General features: G+C 57.8%; 2 protein-coding genes across 9 annotated transcripts in view; one reads left to right on the forward strand and one right to left on the reverse strand.

Annotated features, from left to right (window-relative positions):
* Positions 1-19,293, forward strand: KCNH3 (potassium voltage-gated channel subfamily H member 3). 4 transcript variants are annotated; one of them, XM_067696424.1, is made up of 16 exons: positions 1-626; positions 1,339-1,643; positions 2,087-2,320; positions 2,778-2,912; positions 3,785-3,918; positions 4,363-4,606; positions 4,983-5,140; positions 5,224-5,431; positions 9,283-9,564; positions 9,865-10,064; positions 10,551-10,800; positions 15,765-15,982; positions 16,670-17,001; positions 17,394-17,500; positions 18,136-18,212; positions 18,305-19,293. In XM_067696424.1, the coding sequence occupies exons 3-16, from the start codon at positions 2,191-2,193 to the stop codon at positions 18,899-18,901; spliced, it is 3,072 nt and encodes a 1,023-aa protein (XP_067552525.1). In that variant the 5' UTR covers positions 1-626; positions 1,339-1,643; positions 2,087-2,190; the 3' UTR covers positions 18,902-19,293. The 4 variants fall into 4 exon arrangements, 3 of the variants coding, with proteins under 3 accessions (XP_067552525.1, XP_067552523.1, XP_067552524.1); XR_010932393.1 differs by lacking the exon at positions 1,339-1,643 and having other exon boundaries at positions 17,394-17,996; positions 18,305-18,364; XM_067696422.1 differs by lacking the exon at positions 1,339-1,643.
* MCRS1 (microspherule protein 1) overlaps positions 19,283-27,188 on the reverse strand; it is a 10,055-nt gene continuing 2,149 nt past the window's right edge. For all 5 annotated transcript variants that reach the window (XM_067696427.1, XM_067696428.1, XM_067696429.1 and 2 more), the window contains 12 exons: positions 26,781-26,919; positions 26,009-26,167; positions 25,749-25,858; positions 24,732-24,840; positions 24,319-24,457; positions 21,371-21,446; positions 20,994-21,022; positions 20,783-20,875; positions 20,498-20,580; positions 20,215-20,302; positions 19,840-19,967; positions 19,283-19,719 (listed from right to left, as the gene is read on the reverse strand). In XM_067696427.1, coding sequence (XP_067552528.1) covers positions 19,633-19,719; positions 19,840-19,967; positions 20,215-20,302; positions 20,498-20,580; positions 20,783-20,875; positions 20,994-21,022; positions 21,371-21,446; positions 24,319-24,457; positions 24,732-24,840; positions 25,749-25,858; positions 26,009-26,167; positions 26,781-26,919 — 1,240 coding nt within the window. In that variant the 3' untranslated portion in view covers positions 19,283-19,632. The remainder of the gene's footprint in view (positions 19,720-19,839; positions 19,968-20,214; positions 20,303-20,497; positions 20,581-20,782; positions 20,876-20,993; positions 21,023-21,370; positions 21,447-24,318; positions 24,458-24,731; positions 24,841-25,748; positions 25,859-26,008; positions 26,168-26,780; positions 26,920-27,188) is intronic.

Here is a 27,188-nt window from a genome sequence, read left to right on the forward strand (position 1 = left end):
GGGCGCCGCTTCCCCTGCCCCCACGAGGTCCCGAGGGGAGGGGGGAATCCCTCGGCGGGAGGCCTGTCCCTTTAAGGAGGCAGCCCTGCCTGGGTGTGCCCCGTCTCCATGGTTACCCCGGTGCTGGCTGCGGGCGCCGGAGGGAGGGAGGGAGGCTGCCGCTTCTCCCCGACAGAAGGAGGTAGCTGCGGGGATCTGGTGCCCAGCGGAGCCCGAGCCGGAGCCGACCCGCAGCCGAAACGGGAGCCGCTGCTGCAGCCACCTCGAGCCGAAGGTGCTGAGAGCACAGAGGGCGCGGAGCCGGGAGTCCGGGAATCGTGGGCGGCCTGGGCGCGAGGAGCCGCGCGCCATGCTCCGGGCCCCGACGGCGGGGACGCCCCCTTGCGCGCGGGCGGCTGGCGGGACCTGCGAGTCCGGGGTGGGCATTGCCCCCCGACGGCTGCGCTAGGGGGCGCGGGGCCCGGCGGGGGGCGGCCGAGTTGGGCGCCCTCCCCCGGCGCTGAGCCCCCTCGCCCCGGAGGGATGGGGCAGGCGGCCACAGCCGCCTAAGATGCCGGCCATGCGGGGACTCCTGGCGCCGCAGAACACCTTCCTGGACACCATCGCCACGCGCTTCGACGGCACGCGTGAGTCCCGACCCTCGCCCCACTGGCTCCCGGACCAGCTGTCCCTGGCCAGTGTTCCCGTCAGTCCTGCACCCAGACACCTCAGCCTGGAGCCCTCCTGCTCTCGCCCTCTCTTCCCCGAGCCCCACTTTTAGCTGGGACCACCGTCTCCTTCCAGACGCCGTTTCCGAAAAATTCAGAGTCAACACTGCCCCGGGCCAGGCAAAATGGCTAGAACTCTCTGGGTTTGGGGGCCGGTCATGTCGTCTGTTCCTGGGGTCGCGAACCCCGACCTAGTCAGTGTAACCTATCCCATCCCTGCGTCTGGCGCTATCCCACCGAGACTACCCTCGAACTGGCGGGTTGGGAAGTGAGGCAAGGAAGCGGTGCTCGAGGGACAGCCTAGAGGCTAAAAAAACAGGTTTAGAAAAGAGGTTTGCAAACCAAGATAGAGTAGGCGGGACTCAGGAGAGCACTGTTAGTCCAACCTCACCTCACCACCTAAACCCACCAGCCTAAACCCACTGAGCCCTCTAGTCCCAAAAGGATAGGTTTGGGGACTCCCACTAAGACTGGGGAAGTTTGGAGAAGGTGACCAGAGCTTCTGGATCCTGGCTTTCCGGGGCTCTGAGCACTGGGAAAGTCGTGAAAGCCCCCTCCCTTCTCCTCCTCCTTCAAACTCACCCCCAGTGGGGCTTCCCAGCTCTCTGCCTCTGTCTCTGGTTCCTGATAGGGGTGGAAGCCCATCTCTGAGACCATCCCCACCCCAGGCTTCTCCATCTGCTTTGCCTGCACTTGGCTCCCGCAGCCTGCTGATTCAGCGCCCCCCACTACCCAATACACTCCTGGCTCCAGGCTGCCAGAGCTCAGCTACCGTTCTTACACCCCCATTGTGGATCACATTCACTAATTCCTGAGCCAGGGGCTCAGGCAACTGGGGCTCAAACAGAGTGCAGAATAGATGGTGGCTTGGATTGCCTCTCCGTCCAAGTGTGTCTCGGTGGGAGGAGCCAAATAGCCAACCCGAGTACCTGGCTGGTGAGTGAACCTGGCAGAAGCTGGCGGGGCGGGGGGAGGGGGGCTGAGGCTGGCCTAGAACTGGTCCTGCAGTCCTCCTTTGGATATCCCTAACCCCACCCCTTACCCCAAGCTGCTCAGGTCACACTCCAGAGGGCACAGTACCCACACGGGGCTGCATTCACCAACCTCAGGGCTCACACATGCCAATTCTTGAATGCGCTTATACACACGATGCTAGGAGTGGGACCTTGCAGGGCACCGGCACACAGGTGACACTCTAATTCCTGTTCATAAACAGCTCCTGTCCTAACCCTCCCCCAACCCCCCATCCCAAACAGTCACACACAGGATTCCTGGGATTTGTAACACCTACCCTTTGATTGCAGGCAATTGGGAAAGGAGGGGTAGTAGACCCTGTGCCCCTTCACCCCACACCTCCTCTGAGGGGTGCTCTCTTGCAGATAGTAACTTCGTGCTGGGCAACGCCCAGGTGGCGGGGCTCTTCCCTGTGGTCTACTGCTCTGATGGCTTCTGCGACCTCACGGGTTTCTCCCGGGCCGAGGTCATGCAGCGGGGCTGTGCCTGCTCCTTCCTCTATGGGCCAGACACCAGTGAGCTCGTCCGCCAACAGATCCGCAAGGCCCTGGATGAGCACAAGGAGTTCAAGGCCGAGCTGATCCTGTACCGGAAGAGCGGTGAGGGGCCGCCTGGCCAACCTGCCTTACTTTCGCGGTCTCACCCAGCCTGGTACCCACCCCATCCACAGTCCCTCCTTTCCAATCCCATCTTCTCCATCTCCCCATCTCATCCCATCTTCCTACATTCCCCTCTCCTCTTTCTCCACCCCTCCTCTTGTTCCTGGCCCCTCCTTTCTTCGGTCCTCACCCCAATCTCAGCTGGTACTCAATTTCCCATCTTGGATTTCCCACCCCAGCAGAAAAATGTCCCCATCTTACTTAGCAGGACAGATCTATGAACACACATGTCTGACTGTCGTCTCTGCTCTCCCTTGCCTTCCCCCGCCCTGTTGGATCGAGTCTAAGTGTCCTAAGTGGAGCTGGCATGTGCCTTGACCAGGGGTGTCAATGGCCCCTCTGTCACCTTGCCTCGGACGGAGAATGGGAGCTGGGCTGAGTCTGTCTTTGTGCCCAGGGCTCCCGTTCTGGTGTCTCCTGGATGTGATACCCATAAAGAATGAGAAAGGGGAGGTGGCCCTCTTCCTGGTCTCTCACAAGGACATCAGTGATACCAAGAACCGAGGGGGCCCCGACAGCTGGAAGGAGACAGGTGGGTGCCTGTGGGGCTGCCGACTTGGCTGCCGCGGCTGGGGTGTTGGGTACCTCAAGCCTCGGCGGGGCCATTGTGGGCCCCCCACCCCGCCTGCACTCGCGGACTCCCGCTCTGCTGGCCGAGGAGCCTGTGCTGCTCTCATCTCCCCAGGCCCAGGTACGGAGAGCTTGTGGAGACAAAGTTGGACTTTCAAAGTCAACTTTACTAAGAAACTGAAAGAAACAAATTCCACTAGTGCCCGTGAAGTACCATTTTCCCACCAATTAATGAGGCTGAGCACAGACCCACCTGGTTCCTTGTCCTCATGCAAACCTGTCTGGGGAGCCCTGGCCAAGGCCCTCTTTTAAGTCCTTGTGGTCTTTCCCCTCTTGCATCCTCTAAGGGCCGGGGGTGGCCTTTGGACAGCTCACAAAGCTGTCATCAGAAGCTGCTCCAAGGCCTCTTTGCCATTTGGGGGTGTTGGGGGTACTCTCTGTTCCCCAGCCCCCACCCCCAGGCCTGGGTGGCCTCGACTCTGCCCAATGGCCTCCTGCTAGCTCTGCACTCCCCCACCCTGGGAACTACCTCCCACTCCCCTCTCTCAGGCCTTTCCCTGTGGTGTTCCTCTCTTGCCTGGATCCAAACCTCCTTCTCCTAGAAGCAGGCACTGGGGGGAGTGTCTGTAAGCACCCCCAGGACTGCCCGTTGCTGGTGTTGGCCAGTGACCCCAGGAAGTGAGAAACGCTGGTGCCCCCAGCTCTAAATAGACTAACTAGGCAGTGAGCCGGACCAGCCCGTGGGCCAGCAACTGGTGTCCTACCCGCAAGCCCCTGGACTGAGGCGTGTGAGCGCTTCGCCCATCATTCTCTCCCGCCCCTCTTCTTTTGCAGGTGGTGGCCGACGCCGATATGGCCGGGCAGGGTCCAAAGGCTTCAATGCCAACCGGCGACGGAGCCGGGCTGTGCTCTACCACCTGTCTGGGCACCTGCAGAAGCAGCCCAAGGGCAAGCACAAGCTCAATAAGGTGGATTGGAGCTAGGGCGTGTGTTTGGGGGGTGGGGCAGGGTAGGGGCCGGTTGAGGAGATGGAGAAGGGGAACCAAGCCCACCACAGAGAGAATGTCCAGGGGGCTACTCAGGCCCCACCAGCACTTTGGGGCTTGTGGTGAGAATGTCACATGCCTCATCTGTCGAAGGTATGGCGGAGAGTTTTGGCCCTGGAGTCAGGTGGGCCCTGGCTCAATCTTGGCTCCTCCCCTAAGCAGCTGTGTGACCTCACCTAAGTCACTTGAGCTCACCAATCCTCAGTCTTCTGATCTATAACAAGGGGACTCTGATGCCTGTGTCAGAGGTCGTTCTGAGAATGCAGGGAGAGAAAGGAGGCAGATGCCTGTCCCAGACCCCATCCAAACTCAGTCTGTGCCAATTTCCTGTTCTCCCTGCCTGGACCTGCCCTGCCTCTCATTCAGGGGGTGTTTGGAGAGAAGCCAAATTTGCCCGAGTACAAAGTCGCTGCCATCCGGAAGTCACCCTTCATCCTGCTGCACTGTGGGGCACTGAGGGCCACTTGGGACGGCTTCATCCTGCTCGCCACCCTCTACGTGGCTGTCACCGTGCCCTACAGCGTGTGCGTGAGCACAGCCCGGGAGCCCAGTGCCGCCCGTGGCCCTCCCAGCGTCTGCGACCTGGCCGTGGAGGTCCTCTTCATTCTTGGTATGTGTGCTCTGTGCCTCCCACCCCTCCCTGGGCCAGTGACCCCCCGGGCTTTGATGGGGATACTCTGCATGGCTTCTACTGCCCCCCAGTGTCCCCCTTGCCCTCCCCCGTTTATGACCTGTGGGCCTTGAAATCAGACCTAGGCTCCGAATATGTCTTCATCACTAATGGGTTACTTGGCCCTGAGCTAGTCATAGCCTCTCCAAGCTGGTTTCTCCCTCCATCACATAGGCACAGTATCCACCCTCTGGCTTACTACGAAAACTAAGACAATGCAGGTAAAGGGCCCAGGACAGTGTTACACACTGAGCAGGTGCCCAGGAAAATGTGGCTCCTCCCCACCGGTGCTGACTCCCGCCCCAACTTCCCCCAGACATTGTGCTGAATTTCCGCACCACGTTCGTGTCCAAGTCGGGCCAGGTGGTGTTTGCCCCAAAGTCCATTTGCCTCCACTACGTTAGCACCTGGTTCCTGCTGGATGTCATTGCAGCGCTGCCCTTCGACCTGCTACACGCCTTCAAGGTCAACGTGGTCAGTGCGGCTGGGCTGGGTGGGCTTTGGGGCAGAACGGGGGGGGCCGGCCCTGGGGTGACCTCCCCCTCCCCCCACCTCAGTACTTCGGGGCGCATCTGCTGAAGACGCTGCGCCTGCTGCGCCTGCTGCGCCTGCTCCCGCGGTTGGACCGCTACTCGCAGTACAGCGCCGTGGTGCTGACCCTGCTCATGGCCGTGTTCGCCCTGCTCGCCCACTGGGTGGCCTGCATCTGGTTCTACATCGGCCAGCGGGAAATCGAGAGCAGCGCCTCCGAGCTGCCTGAGATCGGTACTGGAGGCTGCCTCTGTGTGTGTGCGTGTGTGTGTGTGCGCGCACGCGTGTGCGTGTGTGTGTACATATGTGCTCAAGGAGTCTGTTCACTTGAGGGTGCGTGCGTCAGGGAAATGTGAGTCCAAGTGTGTGTCTAGCAGGGGATGTCCGTGAGCTGATGTAAGGTAGCAGAGAGATGTGTGCAAGTCTGCATGTGTACATGCCCATAGGTGTGTATCAGGGGCATGTGTGCCAGTAGGTGTGTGTTTGTAAGCAGAATGAGGGGGCTGGCGCGTGTGTGTGCAGGTGGGAGCGTGACAGAGCCACCACCTCGAGGCAGGCCTGCTCTCCTGCAGGCCCACGTTGTGGAGGAAGCCTGGTGGGCTGCCTGGGGGAGTCTATTCACCCATCATGGCCTCCTCGTGGTCAAGCTTGTGCCACATTCACATTCGCCCACTGCCTGCCCAGCTGGGTACCCCACCCCTCTCAGAAGACCTCTCCAGGGTTGCTCCGATGCCTGGCGCTTTCCGGCCACCCTCTCAAAAGCTCATCCCCCACCATCTTGGCCCCTAAGGCCCCTTGCCCACTCCTGTCACCTCCGGCAGCATGGTTCTCAGCTGCTTCAGCCCTTCCCCAGCCCGAAATGCAGCCTTTCTCTGCGTCCCAACAGCGTCTTCACTCTCATTTCACCTCCCCTCTCGCAGCTCCTCTCTCTGCTCACCTCCCACTCACGTCTTAACTCCTGCCAGGAGGGCTTCCACCTCCACCTCTCAACCCCAAATGTCACCCTAAAGGTCACAGTGACCTTCTGGGGCCAAACTCTTATCCCTTTGAAGTCCCTGTAGTACCTGACCCTGCCAGCCATCTCTCTGCCCTGTGAGGAGGCCTCCTCCTTCCCCGGCCCCCCGCCTTGCTCTTCCTGGGCGATTCCACTGGCACCACGGTGTGAACATCTCAACTTCCATCCTCTCTCTCTGTCTCCAGACCGTTCTGTTCCAACAAGGTCTAACTCTCCATGCCCGCAGATCCAAAATTGGACACACCTTCTTCCTCCCATGCCCTCCAGCCTTCTGGCAACTTCCCCGTAACTGGCCTTTAGCCCCCGTTTCCAGTCAGTGGGCAAGAGCCCAGCTGCTCAGATGCGCCCCCCGCCATGACTGTCTTCTCTTGATGGGGTCGGTCACCAGGAGTCCAGGTTGGCCTTAGAAACATGCTCTGATCTGTTCCCAGGGACGAGGAGACTCCCGCTAATCCTCCCTCCCTCGCCAAGCCCACGGAGACTGGTGTGTAGCCCAGAGGCCCACTTGGATATTCCCCAAAGCTCTAGCTGCTGAGCACAGGAACCAACACGTTCCAGGCAGTATGTCAGCTCCGTGGCGCCTGCCCTTCCCAGGGGAAGGCTGTGGCGGAGGCGGCTCTGGGGTCAGACGCCCCCGACGAACATGCTCAGAGGACTGGGAGATGGGTAACAGTGATGCAGAGCCCCAACCCCTACGTGGGTGACACACCACATCCCCAGGTCAGTCCCCTCCCCACACACAGCCCAGACACCCAGTGTCTTGCGTCCATGGGGATCCTCCATTCTGACCACGTCACAGGGGCTGCTGAGCGGACATGAAGAACACCTTTGGCTCCCAGAGGGGCTCTGAGCCCCTCCACGGAGAGCATGGGGCTTGTAAGGGGCGGGCTGACTGTTGGGCAGATCACACCCTTGAACCCTAAGTTCCAGAGGGGCTAGTTCACATTAGGGGAGTTCCCAAGTCCTTCACATCATCATCTGCCCCTTCTTTCTCCAGGGAAACTACCCCCCAGCTGGGTGGGAGCCACACCCAGACCTCCCTAAGTCCACCTCGGGAGGGATGTCCATGGGTAAGGGTGGCGTCTCTTGTTGGCCCAGCTCTGTGTGGTGGGAGGTGCCTTCCCTTTGCCTCCTTGCCTTGGTTCTACTGCTCCACTGCCCTGGTGTGGACATAAAGTTCCAGCCCCAGAATCCCATTAGCCCCGTGGAGATGGGCTGGATTTTCAAGAGTGTGCTAAACACTGAGGGAGGTCGCTCAGAGCATTTCTCAGTATGAAAGCCTCCAGAACGGCCTCTGCAGCCGACACGCAGAGGGACCATCCCGCCACCAGCTCCAGGGGCTGCCAATGCCCCATGACCAAGACTGAGTGAGGAGGGACCCCTCTGCATCCTGCCCTCACCCTCCTGCTTCTCCACCCTCCAGCCCCCTCCTCACCCAGCTACCGGCTTCACCTCAGAGGCCCAACTAAGTAACGACTGAAGGGTTTTGTGTACTTCCTTGCGTTCTCACAGCACATCTCAAATAACAGGAGGGTGAGTCCTCACCTTGGCTCCGGACTTTACACATCCCCCCAACTCCTTAGCCTGGAGTTTGCTCCCTCAGTGCGGACCCCACATTCTAGCTAAGCCAAGCTGCTCGCCTGTACTTGTCTCCAGCTCTAGGTTTAGCCCACACCTTTCCCTAGATCAGGAATGACCCCCTCTCAGTTTGTCTCAAAACTACCCATCCTCTGAGACAAACCACCAGTGTCCCCTTTTCCGGGAAGCCTTCTAGCTCTAGCCAATAGCACATGGGTTTGAGCCCCATCCCGGGACCCTCGGGTGCTGTGTACCTGTGAGACGTTTTTGCAGTAAGCTTCTGGGGGTCCCCCGGCTCCTGGCACACGTGTGAGATTGCTGAATAAATGGGTGTGTGGTGGGAGGAGGGGTGTGAGGGCCACAGAGAGCAGCAGCATGTGCGATGTTAGGGTGAGTGTGGAGTAGGGAGCTGGGGAGGGGCACGTGGAGAGGTGGGTCCCACCGCAGCCTGTGATCCTGAGCCCACCCTCTGGACTTCTATGCTAGATCTGCTCTCTCTCCCTTGCTCCCCATGGCCCCCAGCTCTGCCAGGACCCCTGGGACCTCTGTGGACCCTGGGAACCCCCATCTAACACCCTAGAATTCCCACAGCCCTCCAGCTGGGCTGAGTAACTCTGGGCGGCTGTGGGCTCCTGAGAGACCCCAGTACGCAGCCCCACCTCCTCCAAGGCCAGACCAGAGAATGGGGGGTTGATGAGACTGGGGCGATCTTTATTCTCCTCTCAGTGTCCCAGGCTGGCTTGTGTCTGCGTGTAGAGAGCTGTGTGCACGGCGGTGGCCTGCCTGTCTGTGGCCTCTGAGTGCACTCACCTGTGTGCTTGTGTCCATGCAGGTGTGTCCCTCTCCTACCTGGGTGTCAGTGTGCAAGAGCCCGCGTACCCTTGTCTCTCCCAAGTGTGCACAGGCCGTGGCTGTGCTCCTGGGACTATGCTCACACACGTGTGTCCTTGTCCTCTCGACTGCGTCTGTAGCCTTACTGGTGTGTGCACACGTCCACGTCGGTGTGCCCGAGAACGCGTGCATGAGGTTGGGTGGTGTGTGTGGTTGTGGGGTGGGGGGGATGAGGCTGAATCGGGGGCGGCTTTCCGGAGCTCAGAGAAAAAGCAAGAGGAGTCTGGGAGGACAAGGCAGAGGAGGCGGCCCTGCGGATGAGGCTGTGGCTGGTGCAATGAACCCCCCAGTCCCTCTGCCCCCTCCAGCTGGGCCCACCGCCCCGGGATTAGCGCCAGCACAGGGAGGAGGGTGTAGAGCTCCTCACTCCAGCCTCGGCACCCAGAGACACCGTCTGGGGAGATGACAGTCTCGACCTCGTGTGCTTGTCTTGGGGAGGGGGGAGGGGGTGCACAGGGGCACGCCGGGCTGGTAGAGGAGGGACGGACATGGCAGGAAGCCGTGGGGGGTGGATTTGCAGCCATGTGTGTCCCCCCCCTGGGGGTACCAGCAGGCACACCTGCGCCCGCAGTGCAGCAGTGCTGTCCTGCCCCCTCCCCAGGCTGGCTGCAGGAGCTGGCCCGCCGACTGGAGACCCCCTACTACCTGGTGGGCCGGAGCCCAGCTATAGGGAACAGCTCTGGCCAGAGTGACAACTGTAGCAGCAGCAGCAGCGAGGCCAACAGGACGGGGCCCGAGCTCCTGGGCGGCCCCTCACTGCGCAGCGCCTACATCACCTCCCTCTACTTCGCACTCAGCAGCCTCACCAGCGTGGGCTTCGGCAACGTGTCTGCCAACACGGACACGGAGAAGATCTTCTCCATCTGCACCATGCTCATCGGCGGTGAGGCCTGCCCCGTTCCCAGTCCAGGGCCCTCTCCCCGACTCATGCCCTGGGCCACCCCTCCCTCCCCACCTCCCACAGGGCCCCGAGGTCCTTCCCAGAGGTGCTTCCGCCTAGGGGCCCCAAGGAACCCGAGCCCAGGGCCAGGAGAGCCCACCTGGCCGCAGGACTCCACCCCACACAGCGGCCGGGGGCCTTGCCCAGCGCGGGGCTGCGGGTGGGGAGGACAGATGTGTCCCGCACGGTGTCCGGCCGGGCCAGGCTGGTCCTGGAGGTGACCCCTCTCGCCACCCTCCCCAGCCCTGATGCACGCGGTGGTGTTTGGGAACGTGACGGCCATCATCCAGCGCATGTACGCCCGCCGCTTTCTGTACCACAGCCGCACCCGCGACCTGCGCGACTACATCCGCATCCACCGCATCCCCAAGCCCCTCAAGCAGCGCATGCTCGAGTACTTCCAGGCGACCTGGGCGGTGAACAACGGTATCGACACCACCGAGGTGCGCAGGCCTCCAGGGCCGGCCCTTCCTGCCTTTGCTCCTTCAAGGAGTGTGCGCTCGGCCTAGAGTCCCAGGAGCAGCGGGCTGGAGGGCAAGAGATGCAGAATTCTGACCCCCCTGCCTCCGCTCTGTCCTGGGCGGCCAGCGGCATGGAGCAGAAGGCAGCCGGGCCGACTCGGAGGCCCGTCTCCACGCTCGCTAGGTCTAGAGGCCCTGCTCACTGCCGGCCAGGTCTAAGGCCGGGAGGGGGAAAGCAGGGCTGCCCATGGGGGGCGGGGAGGATAAAGTGATTGAGAGGGAGGCAGAGGCGGCCCCCCTCACTGATTGGACCCTGTGTGGAGCTGGATGCTGTGCGAGTGGGGGGAGGGGGGAATCAAGGCCCCTCCCACGCCTGCCCTTGCTCTGAGGCCCTCGCGGTGGAAAGGGCTGGCGGGAGGCTGCCTCCCACTCTCCACCCTAACCTTCGGCACCTGATCCCACCCGCAGCTGTTGCAGAGCCTCCCGGACGAGCTCCGCGCAGACATTGCCATGCACCTTCACAAGGAGGTCCTGCAGCTGCCCCTGTTTGAGGCGGCGAGCCGCGGCTGCCTGCGGGCGCTGTCCCTGGCCCTGCGGCCCGCCTTTTGCACGCCTGGCGAGTATCTCATCCACCAAGGCGACGCCCTCCAGGCCCTCTACTTCGTCTGCTCCGGCTCCATGGAGGTGCTCAAGGGCGGCACCGTGCTCGCCATCCTAGGTTTGTGAGGGTGGGACGGAGGACGCCAGGGCTTGCGGGGAGGCGGGTGGAACCAGGGCCCCATCTGCAGAAAACGCGGAGAGAAGACGCAGGCAAGGCCACCAGGGAGAAACAGCCAGGGTGGGGTCAGGAGTAGCCATGGAGCCCTGGGCAAAGCTCAGAGCGGACCCAGTGACCACAAGGCGGGAACACAAGGTGAACTCAATCTCACGGGTGCTGTAGGCCAGACTGAGCGAAGGACCAGCCTTCGGTCTGTGAGGGGACGGAGGGGAGCACTTCCTGTCAAGGAGGAAAATCAAATGCTAAGGAGGAAAGTGCTGGAAAGAGTGTTCAGGCAGGAGAAAGGGAGGCATGGACGCCATTTTTTTTTTTTTTTTATTGGCGGTACGCGGGCCTCTCACTGCTGCGGCCTCTCCCGTTGCGGAGCACAGGCTCCGGACGCGCAGGCTCAGCGGCCATGGCTCACAGGCCCAGCCGCTCCGCGGCATGTGGGATCTTCCCAGACCGGGGCACGAACCCGTGTCCCCTGCATCGGCAGGCGGACTCTCAACCACTGCGCCACCAGGGAAGCCCTTTTTTTTTTTTTTTTTTTTTTTAAATTTATTGAAGTAGAGTCGATTTACAACGCTGTGTTAATTTCTGCTGTGCGGCAAAGTGATTCAGTTATACATATATATATATATGTTCTTTTTTTATATTCTTTTCCATTCTGGTTTATCACAGAATATTTAATATAGTTCCCTTTGTTATACAGCAGGACTTGTTGTGTATCCATTCTATGTATAATAGTTTGCATCTGCTAACCCCAAACTCACAATCCAACCCTCCCCCACCCCCCTCCCCCTTGGCAACCACAAGTCTGTTCTCTATGCCTGTGAGTCTGTTTCTGTTTTGTAGGTACGTTCATGTGTGTCATATTTTAGATTCCACATATAAGTGATAACACGTGGTATTTGTCTTTCTCTGTCTGACTGACTTCACTTAGTATGATAATCTCTAGTTCTACCCACGTTGCTGCAAATGGAATTATTTCATTCTTTTTTATGGCCAAGTAGTATTCCATTATATATATATATATATATATATATATATATATATATATATATATATATATACACACCACATCTTCTTTATCCATTTGTCTGTCGATGAGCATTTAGGTTGTTTCCATGTCTTGGCTATTGTACATACTGCTGCTGTGAACATAGGGGTGCTTATATCTTTTTGAATTAGAGTTTTGTCTGGATATATGCCCAGGAGTGGGATTGCTGGATCATACGGCAACTCCCTTTTTAGTTTTTTGAGGAACCTCCATTCTGTTTTCCACAGTGGCTGCACCAACTTGCATTCCCACCGACAGTATAGGAGGGTTCCCTTTTCTCCACACCCTCTCCAGCATTTGTTATTTGTAGACTTTTTAATGATGGCCATTCTGACCGGTGTGACATGGTACCTCATTGAAATTTTGGTTTGCATTTCTCTAATAATTAGCGATGTTGAGCATCTTTTCATGTGCCTCTTGGCCACCTGTATGTCTTCTTTGGAGAAATGTCTGTTTGGTTCTTTTTCGATTGGATTGTTTGTTATTTTGTTGTTGAGTTGTATGAGCTGTTTGTATATTTTGGGAATTAAGCCCTTGTCGGTTGCATCGTTTGCAAATATTTTCTCCCATTCCATAGGTTGTCTTTTCACTTTGTTTATGGTTTCCTTTGCTATGCAAAAGCTAGTATTTGATTAGTCCATTCGTTTATTTTTGCTTTTATTTCTATTGCCTTTGGAGACTGATCTAAGAGAACATTGATACGATTTATATCAGAGAATGTTTTGCCAATGTCCCCTTCTAGGGGTTTTATGGTGTAATCTCTTATGTTTAAGTTTTTGAGCCGTTTTGAGTTTATTTTTGTGTATGGTGAGAGGGTGTGTTCTAATTTACATGAGGCTGTCCAACTTTCCCAACATCCCTTGCTGAAAAGATTGTCTTTTTCCCATTGTAAATTCTTGCCTCCTTTGTTGAAGATTAACTGACCGGAGGTGTGTGTGAACGCCATGCTTATTCACTGCAACCTCCCCCCCGCCCACCCCGGCCAGGCCCAAGAGGGAAGATGCTACTTTCCTAGGGAAGGTCCTCGAACAAGCCCAGGGTTGCGATGGGTGACAGCAGAGCTCAGACTGTGAATACACTTCCCTTCTTGGCAAAAGAAAGAGGTGAAGATGAGGGATCAATTCCCTAGACAAGGAAGGGGAGATTGCAGTTTCAGAACTGACATGATAATAATGCTGGCCCCAGGGGTCCCGCAGCGGGGTCAGCCCTGTGTCCCGGCCCTTACATGCTTCAACTTACACAAACCTCACAAAACCCAGTGCGGAGGAATGATCGCTATTCCATTTTGCATAGAAGGGAACTGAGGCTCCAAGAGGTTAATGAACAGGCAGGCTAGGGCTAGAACCTGGTCTGCTAACTCTAAACCTCAGGCTTCTTAACACTGTGTTCTTAGGCGCTCTGCTCTGGGGAGACTCATCCCGCAGAAAGGGCGCGATTTCAGGGTAGTGGGCAACACGGGGCTGCAGGCTCCGGGGCTGTGGGAGGCTTTCAGCAGGGACCCTAGAGGGTGGGGATGCTGTGATCTGCGTGGGTCACGGAGGGCCTCACACACTGATGGAAGGCGCCAGGACCACAGCCAAATCCTCAGGCAGCAGCACTTGCAGACTCCCTGTGGGGACAGCTGACGCCTGGAGGGGCTGAAGCCTGTCATTAACCTGGAGAACCAGCAAGACCACACGCCCAGCAGCGACTGTGTGTCCATCCTCTCTTCCTTGAGGAGGATGGTCTTCCAACAGGAAACAGAAGAAAGAAATACCATGCGAGCTGAGAGAGGTGTCGTTCATGAGTTTGACTTCTCGCCCTACGTGGAGTTAATGCCAGGACTCTGAACAAACGGAGTTATGGCCACTCACATATGGCTGGCAGTCCTTGAGAAATGATGGGGAACTGGAGAGATTCAGAAGGGCAAAAAGGCAGATTTTGACAGTGGCAGACTGGTCACTCCAAAGCAAGATTGTCTAGTGGATTATTAAGCAGATGGTTTTCAGCTGGGAGCTGAGGAAGCAGCGTGGCTGGGAGCTGGCATGGGTCCTGAAAGAATCTCTCTTCTCTGATGCCAGGCACCAGGTCTCAGAATATCCACGTTCGGTATTAAGACAGCTTCACGGGTGGCCACCGCCTGTGCCGTGGCCTTTGCCTCCAGAATTCCCCAGCACTGGGACCTAAGCCACCTTTGATCCATCCTGTCCCTACCCACATGTTCCGGATGAACTGTTTCCTCTGTTGACGTGGCCCCTCTGGATGCCCTGGTGGATGCCTGGTTCCCCAGCCCTCATCATGGCCTGGTTTTCTGCTTTGCCTTCACCCCATCCCCCACCTGCCTCCTTAGTTGAACATCCAGGTGCTTCCTGCCTGCTCCTTGCAGCTAAGGCTCACGGCACATCTAGCAGTGTCATTTCTGGCCCTTACCTCTGTGTATGAACTAACAGCTAAGTGTGCAAAGTTAGTTGGGGAGGAAAGAGGCAGGACGAAGAGAGGTGAGCTGGGCGACGGTGCAGGGAGGACCTTACAGGCCTTGAGGAGCTGAGCTGGAGGCTGTGTCTGAGAGGCCAGCCTGGAGGGCAGGCTCTGGTCCCTGAGACCAGTGGTATGGAACTCCGTCCTCGGTCCTGTCCTAGTTCTCGTTTTTATCTCCTCTCTTGGATGAAGACAAGAAATACATACTTATCCTATTTCCAGATGACACACGTGAGGACAGAGAGCTCATTCATCAGATGATCACACTGAGATGCAAACAGCTCTCCGAAGGAACCAGAAGGATGGCCTGAAACCAAGAAAATAAGATTTAACGACGATGCGTTCTGCACTTAAATTTGAGCAAAAGTCCATGAACATTTAGAGGAGGCCTTTAAGCTCAGTGAGTTCTGCTGGCAGCGTGAGGCAGCCCACAGCGGGGGTGGCAGCGAGCCATCGTTTTCCTTAAGGATGAGGAAACGCTGTCTAATCTCGTGAAATGTCTGGCCGTGGGTTGAGCTGCCTTGTGAGGGCCGTGAGTGCTCTGCCCAAGCCCTGGTGGCATGCCATACCTTTTGGGAATGATCGATAGGGGACTCTTTTCGGGAGGGAAGGGAAGGAAATGAAATTTGATTGGCCATCTATGTGTCAGGCACGTTACCTACACTAGCTTATCACCATGTCCCTGATTGGAGACATCCTATTTCATCGATTCTAAGTCACACATTTTTTCCCCACAATTTAACATCTCTGAGATTAGGATGCGGACTCGAGTTGATGCCATTTTACAATCGCTGTCAGCCAGGTGGCAGTCTCAGCCGGGTGGTGGGAAAACCCTCCATTGACACCTTCTGGTAAGATCGCGAAAGCACCACAGACTCAGTTCAATGCAGGATCTCTCATATAGATGAGGCACCAGGGCTCAGGGCGGTGAAATAACGCGGCCCCCTGCCTTTTTCACTGTGCCACACAGCACTAACTTGCTGGTTCCACATACTGGTTCCTGGACACGCTCTGAGTCACCTGCAGGGCTTAACAATTGTGGGGTCTCCAGTAGATATTATGATTCTGTAGGTAGTGATGGGCCCCGGGGAGTCTGGTTGGTTTAACTTTCCCGGAGGATTCTGATCCACAGGCAACCTGGGAATCACTAGAACTGGTGTCTCAGCTCTGAAATTTGGGTTGTTTCAGCACAGTGCTTTGATCCCAAATGTGCCTGAGCACCTGGGTCACAGTGCTCTTCACCCCGAGCCTGTCTGAGGAGCCAGTGAGGCAGGCAGCAGGGGTCAGCCAGGGCCCGGGCCCCACTACTCCCCACCTGTCCTGGCTGGAGAGGCCCCACTCAACCCCCATCTCGGCTCGGGTGGCTGAGGGGCAGGACTTGCTGACCTCTGCTTCCTCTTCCCAGGGAAGGGCGATCTGATTGGCTGTGAGCTGCCCCGGCGTGAGCAGGTGGTCAAGGCCAACGCCGATGTGAAGGGGCTGACGTACTGCGTCCTGCAGTGTCTGCAGCTGGCTGGCCTGCACGAGAGCCTCGCGCTGTACCCCGAGTTCGCCCCCCGCTTCAGCAGGGGCCTCCGAGGGGAGCTCAGCTACAACCTGGGTGCTGGCGGAGGCCCCGCAGAGGTGAGGGTGCGGGCAGAGAAGGGGTTTGTGGGAGTGCCGTGTGAGCACCCCGCACGTGGTGGTGGTGGGGCTCTACGCTCTGCTGCCCCTTCACACTCTCACACTGTCCTTTAGAGCCCAGCCCAGCTCTCCTCAGCCGCCACTCCCAGCTCTGCCGGCCCATGAGACGGCCCGCGAGTCCAGCGGTACCAGACAAGGAGGCTGTGAGGTCACAGATGAGGGGTGGTGCCCATGGGTCGGGGCCAGGCAGGCCGCACACTAGTCTCCAGGCCGCCTCTGCAGAGAGCCCTGCAGTGCCCCCTGCTTCTTCATAGTGACACAGGACTGCTCTGAGGGGCTTTTGAATTTTCCTGCCTTACCTTACTAATTCCAAACCGGTTTTTGGTACCAGGTCCTCCTGGATAGTTCAGTTAGCCTCAGGGACCAAGTAGAGGGACAGCGTGTCCACACTTGGCTAGCATTTTGAGGGACAGCAAACGCCTCCGGGGCTTGGTGGCTTTGTGGTGGCAGCAGAAAAGCACCCCGTTCCCTTGCCGAGTCTCTTCCTTGGGAGGTGGGAGACACTGGGCATCCTGTTTAACAAAAACAGCTCCTCCTGTCTAGGGTGATGAGACCAGGTCGGGGTGGTTGTGAGTGGGACATAGCGGGAGCTCCCCATGATGATTCCCTGTCCCCCACTATCCCCAGGTGGACACCAGCTCCCTGAGCGGCGACAACACCCTCATGTCCACACTGGAGGAGAAGGAGACAGATGGGGAGCAGGGCCCCACAGCCTCGCCAGCCCCAGCTGATGAGCCCTCCAGCCCCCTGCTGTCCCCCAGCTGCACCTCATCCTCCTCGGCCGCCAAGCTGCTATCACCACGACGACCAGCGCCCCGGCACCCGCTGGGTGGCAGAGGGCGGCCGGGCAGGGCAGGAGCTTTGCAGGCTGAGGCCGGCCCCTCTGCTCACCCTCAGAGCTTAGAGGGGCTGCGGCTGCCCTCTGTGCCATGGAATGTACCCCCAGATCTGAGCCCCAGGTGAGCGAGCTCTGGGCCACTAAACTCTGGGCAGAGCTGCAGTGATAGGGCTGGGGCCCCGGCCAGGCACACCCCTGCCCTGGATGCCCATCTGTCCCTCCAGCCTCCTCCAAGAAGCCTTCCTTGACTCCTCCTCCTCTCTGCTGCCCCCGTTCCACCATTCATGCCACGCACTGCTCAGAACTCTCTTGCTGTTTCACCTCATTCAAGTTTGAATCCCTAGTGAAACTGCGAGCTCCTAGAGGAAGGGACCACGTGTTACCCTTCGCTTGGGGCCCCAAGTCCCCGGCCCAGCTCCAAGCCTCTGCAGCCTCTGCGGACAGTGGGGCATCTTGTCCCATGAAACACTGCAGTGGCTGTCTGTCAACTGATTTGTTGTTCTGTGTCCACAGGGTAGTAGATGGCATTGAGGACGGCTGTGGCTCTGACCAGCCCAAGTTCTCTTTCCGGGTGAGGCGGTCTGGCCCAGAATGTAGCAGCAGCCCCTCTCCCGGACCAGGTACTGGGGCCCGGGTCCGGGGGGAAGTTGGCAGGGCAGCCTCTTTGCCCTGGGAGCCTCTGAGAAAGTGGCAGGGCACAGACTTTGGGTGCCCTCTTGCCCTCACCCACCTGCATGGTTTGGGCAGGGCAGTGGGTAAGACCAGCACCTTGGTGTTGGAAGGTAGCTGGAATGGAGCTTGGTGAGATCTCTGCTGCCAGATCTCTGTGTGACCTCGGTTCTCACCCCAGCTTCCCATCTGTAAAAAGGTGGTTGTGCATGTTAAATGAGATAATGGTGCTGAAACCCTCAGCACCGTGTCTGGCCCACTGGGGGGGATACAGGACTGGGGAAGCAGAGTTGGAAGTGGCCCCTGGGCAGGCCAGGCGGCCCAGGTAGTGTCCCCTTGCCTGGAGGACAGAACAAGAGACAGGCACAAAGGCAGCTTCCTGAGGGAGAAGCACAAGCCAGTGTGCCCGAGGCCCCCTGGCGGTTTGCACAGAATTCAGCAACTCAGGTAAGGCTGTAAGTGGCTGTTCCTGGCGGCAGCAGGCCTGGCCAGGCCAGTGTGGTCTGCGCTAAGCGGGCGGAAGCCTGGACCCCACGCTGTCTTCATTCACCAGCCCTGCCTGGTAACCCCACCCTACTGTCCACAGAGAACAGCCTGCTCACTGTCCCCCTTGGGCCCAGCGAGGTGAGGAACACAGACATGCTGGACAAGCTTCGGCAGGCGGTGGGTGAGGGGCAAGGGTGGGGGCGCCTGCTGTTGTGAGGTCCCCACCCCACTGACCACACCCTCCTCCCACCCTCCTCCCTTCCCTGCAGGTGATGGAGCTGTCTGAGCAGGTGCTGCAGATGCGGGAGGGGCTGCAGTCCCTTCGCCAGGCTGTGCAGCTCATCCTGGCACCCCATGGGGAGGGCCCATCCCCTCGGGCGTCAGGAGAGGGGCCCTGCCCGGCCAGCGCCTCTGGGCTCCTGCAGCCTCTGTGTGTGGACACTGGGACGTCCTCCTACTGCCTGCAGCCCCCAGCTGGCTCTGTCTTGAGTGGGACCCGGCCCCACCCTCGTCCAGGGCCCCCTCCCCTCGTGGCACCCTGGCCCTGGGGCCCCCCGGCGTCTCAGAGCTCCCCCTGGCCTCAGGCCACAGCTTTTTGGACCTCCACCTCTGACTCAGAGCCCCCAGGCTCAGGAGAACTCTGCCCCGAGCCCAGCACCCCAGGCCCACCGCCTCCTGAAGAAGGGGCTAGGACTGGGCCCCCGGAGCCCATGAACCAGGCCGAGGCTGCCAGTACCGGAGAGCCGCCGCCAGGGGCAGGGGGCCTGGCCTTGCCCTGGGAACCCCAAAGCCTGGAGATGGTGCTGATTGGCTGCCACGGCTCTGGCACAGTCCAGTGGACCCAGGAAGAAGGCACAGGGGTCTGACCGCCAGCCCCAAAGCTGCTGCCAGACATGCTGCCATCTGCCCAGCTTCAGGGTGGAGGAAGGGTGGCAGCCCCCCGGGACTCCGTGCTGCCCGCTGGCTCAGGGCAGGGAGCTTGAGAGCAAACAAACAAGGGCCTGGCCCCGGATTCTCACAGGGAGGGCTAGAACTTCTTCAGCCGCAGGCCCCAGGCTAGGAATCTTTGGGCTCCTACTCCTGGGGCCCTTCCTCACCTCAGCCTGCTCCTCTGACGTCTCATCTCCCTCTGCAGGCTGGGGGACAGTGGCCTGAGGCCAAGGAGGGGTTCTGCTATCCCCTGCATGTGCCCCTGCCTCACCTGTCCCCACATTTTTTATATTAAAAAAAATAATAAAAGAAACTACTTGGGAACTCAGTGCGTTGTATTTACAAAAGAAAAATAATAAAGGGAAAGTCTGAAGCTAACCAGCTGGAGACATGGAGCAAAGGTGGGCGTCTTGGGGAGAGGGTGGGGGCCTCCACAGAGAGAGAAGGTGAGGGGCTCTGGCACTAAGGCAGCCTGAGGGGCCCAGCCTCTAGGGGCTTCCCCAGGGCCAGCCCCGCCCTCCCGCAGAGGCTCAGATCAAGGGGCCAGGAGCTGAGTCTCCCGCAGCCCCCTCTGGTTTTTCCAGGAGCCTGAGTTGCCAGCTCCAGGGGTCTGGGAGGGCAGGGGAAACTGAAGCCAGAGAGAGCCCAGGGGTCCTGCCACCACTTCTCACTGTGGTGTGATCTTGGCAGCCTCGGCCCGAATAAGGGCAATGAGGTCCTGGTTGATGAGGAAGACGAATCGCAGGCTGGCGATCTGCGGGCGGGAGAGAAGGTGGCTAAGGACGGGGGTGAGACTGGGGGCCCGGGCAGGCCCACACGCTGCCTCACCACACCATGGGGCTCATCCCGGCCTTTCCACCTCCCCCCAGCTCACCTCCACCACGGAGTTGTTGCTAAGGCGCCATTTGGAGCCACACAGCACAGGTCGTCCATCGATGTAGATGGGCCGCCGGCCCTCGTTGGCAATGAAGAAATCACCGTTGTTCTTCAGCTTGATGACACCTATGGGAATAGAGAGGAACGGGGGTATGATGGGATGGGGGGAAGGCCAGAAGAGGGCCTGAAACCCCCATGTTCCCTCTGCTTCCTGGGGCCGCTAGAAGGCACCCAGGACTCCCAAGTTAGAGATCTTAAAATGCCAGCTCCTCAGCCCCACCCAGTCCCTGAGGTTCCCACGGAGACCAAGCCCCAGGGCTGGAGGGCAGCGAGAGGCTGGGAGCAACATCCTCACACTGCTTCCCGCTGGTACCTTGCTTCCGGGAGATCTTCCAGGCCGGACCCTCCAGAGACAGGTCCACGTCAATCTGGTTATCCTTGGTTGCTCTGCCTAGGGTGATCTGGGGAAATGGGGCAGGTGAGGGCTGGAACCTGAGGAATGGGGAGGAGTCCACACAGGCCCAGGAAAGATGAGAAATCAGGGACCAGACATAGAAAGGGCAGTGAGGGGAAGATCGATGGAGGAGGGGAACCTAGGAAGGGGGAGGTAGGGGTGGGGATGGGGATGAGGACAGCGAGGGCTGGGCCGGCCTCACCTCTCTCGAGCGCATCAGGTACCGCACCATGCGGCCCCGCAGCACTGCCAGGGTCTGGTTGTCAAAGTCCGGAGAGCTCATGCCTGGGGGAGAGCAGCTCATGTCAGAGAGGAGCCCACTCTTGAGAGCCACAGCATGGAAGGCAGGGAGCCAGGGCAAGATCCACTAAGGGAAAGGAGCCAGAGGTCTGGGAAACGAGGGTGAACCCAGCTAAGCAGCCAAGGGGGCGCAGGGAGGGGCGAAGGGATTTGGAGCACGACCCTGCTGGTCCCCCGGCCTCCTCACCTGTGATGCTATCTACTAGCACCTGCCACTTATGCAGTTCCTGTTCCAGCTGCCGAATCTCTCGTTTCTGACGCCGGTCAGCCACTGTCAGCTCTGGGGTGAGGTGGGGTGGTAATGAAGGACACGCTGAGGTAACCAGCACCTTGTACTGTTTCTCTCTGTTCCAGCAGGAGCTCCCACCCCCTCACTGTCCCCACCAGGGCACACTCACCATGTTCTAGGACTTCATCTCGCATTTCCCTGGGGGGCGAGAAGGGAAGGATGAATCAGACTCCAATTTGAGCTCACCCGCCATCACCATTAGGTGCTACTGGGCTCAGTAGGATCCCTCAGTCCCTCAGCCCAGTGGTCCCGTGGGCTGCTCCTCTGGCCTTAGCCTAGCTTCCCTCCCTGGGGTGGGGGTAAGATACAACGGGGGTGGGGGGCCGGGGAGGGCGCTTAGCAGGGAGACTAACAGCTACAACTGGAGCTCCAGGCCGAGCCTGGGCTGGGCTCCGTTCCCTGCAGCAGGAGAGGCAGGGCCAGGCAGCACAGGGAGCTCTGTCCTGCGGAGACACTGGGGCCCTGCCTGTGGCCCCAGCCACTCACTTGAGCTTACTGTCATCAATCAAGTCCTCTGCGTCGGAGAAATTCAGCACTTGGTCCCCCTTGGGCAGCGGCTGCACTGAACGAAGGACAGAGGGAGGGTCAGCGCCAATGCTCCTACTCAACCGCAAGCTGCTGAGCAGACAAATGAACTAAGAGGACAAACTGTAAAGACAGCCCATGGGGACGGCCTCGTGCTGAAATCAACAAAAGTTAACCTGATACAGGTAACAGCATGCATGCAGATCAGACTGCACGCTACTTCGGCACAAAGCATTCCTGGGGTTTGCTGGGGGGCAGAGGTGGTTCTAGAAAGTGAAGGGAATTAAAATTGACCTTTGGGGCTTCCCTGGTGGCGCAGTAGTTAAGAATCCGCCGGCCAACGCAGGGGACACGGGTTTGAATCCTGGTCCGGGAAGATCCCACATGTCGCGGAGCAACTAAGCCCGTGTGCCACAACTACTGAGCCTGTGCTCTACAGCCTGCGCTCCACAACTACTGAAGCCCGCACGCCTAGAGCCCATGCTCTGCAACAAGAGAAGCCACTGCAATGAGAAGCCCGTGCACTTCAATGAAGAGTAGCCCCCGCTTGCCGCAACTAGAGAAAGCCCGTGTGCAGCAACAAAGACCCAACGCAGCCAAAAATAAATAAAAATAAAATAATTAAAAAAAAAAAAAAGTTGACCTTTGCACGCTCTTTTCAGTGTGCGAAGAGTTCTCACTTACAAAGCCTTGAACTACATAGGGAAGGCATTACTATTAGCTGCACGTTACTGATGAGAAAACAGATACAGGAGGAAGGGTTAAGCTATGTGACTAGTTCAGGACACAGCCAGGAATCAAGGCCTGCTTTCCTGATTGCAAATCCAAACTGCCTCTTCTACCACATCACATGCTCCCAAACATTTTCTGCCACATTCGGCAAAGGGCTGAGAGGCACGTGCCTGTCAAGTCTCACTCAGGATGTGTCAGAAGGGAGCCTTAAGCCAGTGTTTTCAAATTGTAGGTCATGACACGTTAACAGGTCATGAAATTCACTTTTTTCCAAAAAAAAAAAAAAGAAAGAAATGGAATGCAATAATATCAGAATCCATCAGATGTATTCAGGATAAATATTGTTTTATGAAAGTTTTTCAGTTCTTTTCTGGTCAAAATGTAAAAGCGATTGGGGTCCCCAAATCTGAGAACTCCTGCCTTAGTGTCAGTTGTTCCCAGGGCTGCAGCATCTGCTCAGCAGCAGCTCCGACTAGCTAGTGAGACTGCTGGTTGAGGAGTTTGACAACCCCTGAGGTATCATCACTGCCAGGGAAGTGAGGCGGGCTGCATAGGAGCCACAAATGCTCCACCACCACCACCCTCCACCTTAGTTCAGACTGTGGGGAGATGGGGTTGGGGCAGTCACCCTGCCAGAACTGCCTGAATCCTACCAACCTAGTATTCAGCTGACTTGATAGGTAAGCAGTGTATACTCCCTGTTCCTAGGGACTCCAAGCATGAAATAGCAAAGGAGAAATCAAATATCCACGTAAGACGACCCTTGAAGAGAAATATTATACCTTTACGTTAACAAATATACACAATAGGGGCTTCCCTGGCGGCGCAGTGGTTAAGAACCCGCCTGCCAATGCAGGGGACGTGGGTTCGAGCCCTGGTCCAGGAAGATACCACATGCTGCGGAGCAATTAAGCCCGGGCGCCACAACTACTGAGCCTGCGTGCCACAACTACTGAAGCCTGCGTGCCTACAGCCCGTGCTCCACAACAAGAGAAGCCACCGCAACAAGAAGCCCACGCACTGCAATGGAGAGTAGCCCCCGCTCACCACAACTAGAGAAAGCCCGCGCGCAGCAATGAAGACCCAATGCAGCCAAAAATAAACTTGTTAAAAACAAACAAACAAAAAAACAAATATACACATGGTAACTTTTAAAATAGTGACAAAGGAGCTAGCAACAGCAGCAAAAATAAACTTTATCCAGTGTCTGTTCTCTCTGCAGGAGGTCAGTGATAGCTGAGCCTGAGGCAGCAGCAGATATCTGGAATAAAGACGGCTGCCCACTGGGCACTAAATTGCAGAGATCCTCAGGAAGGAAAGATGGGGCCTCCCCTGACAAGATTTCCTAAAATCCTCTGGTAGGAATCTTTTATTATCCAGAAGCTGCAGGGCCTAGCGAGTAAGGTGACAGGCAGAACTGAAGCTTCATTTTCAGAACAGTATGAACAACTACATAGTAGCCAACGTGCAATAATCTTTAGAAAGTAAAGTGTGCTTGGACTGTGAAAGTCTGACCCTGAAACCCAAATCTAACTGAAGAGCTTCCTGCAGGTTAATCAGACTGCTTTCCTAGTATCTGTTATTAGGAGAGTGAGAGTTTTGCTGGTGAGGGAAGAGAGGAAGCTTTCTGGCCCTTGGGAAAGGAGAAAGACAGGCGGCCTGGGTTAAAGTCCCTGTAGGGATTTGGGAATGGCCTGAAGACAGCCCCACAGCACAAATGCTTGGTGGAAGGAGAGGCAGTGAGACGGAGTGTGGAGAGAGGGAAGAGGCAGAAATCCTTAGAGAAAGTGGGTGGGAAAAGGGGACAGGTGAGCGGTGAAGGGACTTTCACATTTTACTCATGTTTGAATGTTACTTGTGAAGAATATACTATTATTTATGTAATGGTAAAACATGTCAAAAAAACCAAAAAAGTCAAGAAGTGGGAGACAACTCTGCCATTTAGTCTTTTTGTTCAGGATTCTAGGCAATTTTGGCTACCCTCACCATGATCCTAAGACCATTCCAGCCACTCTCCCTCCCTCTGGAAGGAAGTGGTTTTTGCTGCAAAGAGAGACGAACAAGACACTGGGGGCCACGGAGGGATCTGTTACAGGGCACCTGAGGGCAGCTGTGTCCAGCCCCCTTCACACTCACATACACGCACCCTCACTCTGCCAGCTCCTGGGCCCAGTTACCTGTCTGGTCCTCCAACAGGTAATACTGCTTCATGAGCTGCCAATGGGCCTGCAGAGCCTTGGCAGTACGGGCCAGGTAGAAGGCATCAGGGTGTCTGTGCAGCAGGTCCTGGAAGGTCTCCAAGGTGGGCTGGCTGGTCTGGAGGGCAAGAAGCACACTCTGGGCATCTGGGTTTCCTTGCTCCTGTCTCTGCTGTACCATCCGTGCCCCCTGCCCCAGTCCCCAGAAGGAGGTGGAAAAACTGATAGCTACTGCCGCCCAGGAAGCCAGGCTTGGCTCTCCCTGAGGACCCGGTCCACAAAGGCCCTGCAGGTGTATGTGCGTCTCCAAGCAGTGGAGCCTCCCCGCAGTCAGTTTTCCAGGTTAGCCGGCTCCTGCCCTGCCCCTCGGCATTACCAGCCCTCAGCCTTACCGATCCCACTTTGCTCAGCAGCTGCTCTTCAGCCTTGCTAAACAGGGCCTTGCTCTGGATGGCGGCAATGGCCTCTGGGTGCAGCTGTCTCATGGCCTGGCAGGCCAGCCTGGGCAGGAGGGAGATAGAGGGCAGGGCAGGGTTGAAGGAAGGGTGTCAAGCAATCTGGGGTTCCTACTTCTCCAAAGCCTGCAGGCCTCTGAGATCCAGAACTCAAAGATCCAGGCCCTCTACAGGAAGAGCCCAAGGCTTTAGCACAGGACCTGTGACCTCGTGCGTCTGCTGAAAACATCAACAGGCAACTCAGAAAACTCAGCTTCCTGTGTTCAACCCCGTGAAGAGGCTCAAGGGCACAGCTGCCTACAGGCCAGTCTGGAGGGAGATCCTGAGACCAGCTGCTGCTCCTGCCCCAAGAACTTTCTCCATACTTGGCCAAAGCTGCCACCCACTAGCCACCTCCTCTTTCCCAAGCTGTGCCCTGTCCATTTCCTGGTATATCAGGGCTGTGGCTATAGCTTAAGTGGTGACAAGGGCTGTGGAGTAGAAGATGGGTGTTATTCGACCGAATTATGATGATATCAAACGAAGTGACTGAGAAGGAAGAGTGTGTGTTGTGTGTGTGCATAGGTGTATTTGGACTGTTGGAGCTGGAAGAGGCCCTGGTGCTCTTCTGTTCCAACTCCTTCTTCTGGAGGAAGAAACTGTGGGAGGTCAGTGTGGGAAGGCTGGGAGGTGACCGCCCCAAACCACAAAGCACACGGTGGTAGAATAGGGCTCCTGGCACTCATATGGTGTTTTCTCTCATGCTACTTCCTTGACATCCAGCCTGGATTAGCAGGGTTGGTATCAGGAAGCAGCTTCCCCCTGAAGCCTGGCAGGTCTCCAGTATCATCTCAGAAGATACAAGACCCCAAGGAGCCCTGCCTCCCAGGCCCCTCCCCTGTACAATTCTTTCTGTTCAGGAGCCAAATTCTGGTGTCCCCAGTACCGCGCCGCTGCTGGGGCCAACCCACTCACTTGGAGATGACAGGATCGTAGAGCAGGGCGTACCAGCGCTCCTGGACTTCCCGCAGGGTGAAGCGGCAACTGAACTTCACGCCCAGGTGGACAGATGTCAGGTCATTGGTCTGCAAGGCCCCAGAGTGGTTTGCTCCAGCCTCAGAGCTGGGAAGAACCCTCCCGGGCCACCTACAGGACACTGCCGGGCTAGATGGGGGGCTGGGAACTGGAGGCTGTGGGGAGAAGGCAAACACAACCCCTGTGGTGGGAAGCACTACCTGCAACACGGCATTGATGAGCAGGAGGTCGTCCGCAGGCTTCCAGCGGCCCAGATCCTTGGTCACCTGGAGTGGCTGTTTGCTCTTCTTCACACGTTTGGTGAGTCCAGGGGCTGGGGCTGGGCTCGGCGGCACAGGGGTGCTGGGGGCCTTGGACACCTGGGCAGAGGGCAGGAGCAGAGTGAGCTCATCAGGGCAGCTAGGGCTTCAGGCCCAGAGCTTCGCACACTGTGTGGCAGCTCCAGCCCCACCCAACAAGAAGCCACAGGCAGGGGGCCTAGCTTTCCAGTGCCCATCCCTCCCCCTTCCCGCCCCCATCAAAGTACTTCTACACAGTCCTTGACCATATGGGGTCTTCTTTTTGCTGGTGGCGCCCCCCAACCCCAGCATGGAGGGTGGGAGGGGAGGATACCAGGAAAACACTCTTGCTGGTACAGTGTCTGGGGCCAGAGCAATGCCACCTGGGGGTTATTTTTACAGCCAGCAATGCTCGGAACAGGCTGTCTGCTCCCAGAATAGATGCATGCTCTGTGCCTCCCACACAGAATGTGACACAGGATGCACTGACAGGGTGGTGATGGGCGCAGCAAGAAAAGCGGAGTAGCGAGAGATGGGCTCCCAGGAGGGAGGCATCTGAGGTGGGCCGGGGCAGCTTGATCCTCTCACAAGCCTCCTCTGCAGGGCTCTTGCCAGCTGGCAAAGGTTGTGGGGAAACACAAAATCTGGCACTGGCCCCCACCCCTCTCCATTCCCCACGTCTCCCAATCCTTACCTTCTTCTTCTCACTGGAGGAGGGTTCACTCCCCGAACAGCGCCCTGGTTCCACCCCACTGGCCCCCTTTGCCCGGGTAGAGGACTTAGCCAGGCTGCTCTCCACCAGCTCATCGTCAAACTTCTTTCTCTTGATGAACCTGAGAATAGTCCTACCCAGTGAACGCTCTGTGCCCCATCCCCGGTACCCACTCACACACACCCAGCCCCCAAAGTAGAGCAGGTTCCCAGCAGGTAGGATGCTAACTGCTCTGGCTCAGTGGATGGGGCATGGAACTGCTATGCTCCACCCCTGAGATGACAGTGTACTGTACCACAAAGATTTCCTGTCCAAAACCTAAGATCTCCCTCCCTTGCTCTCAGTCTCATTGGGAGGGACTTAGTAGGGACAGGAAAAGCACAAGAGTCT

This window comes from Pseudorca crassidens, chromosome 11 (assembly GCF_039906515.1).
Source record: "Pseudorca crassidens isolate mPseCra1 chromosome 11, mPseCra1.hap1, whole genome shotgun sequence".
Lineage (NCBI taxonomy): Eukaryota > Metazoa > Chordata > Mammalia > Artiodactyla > Delphinidae > Pseudorca > Pseudorca crassidens.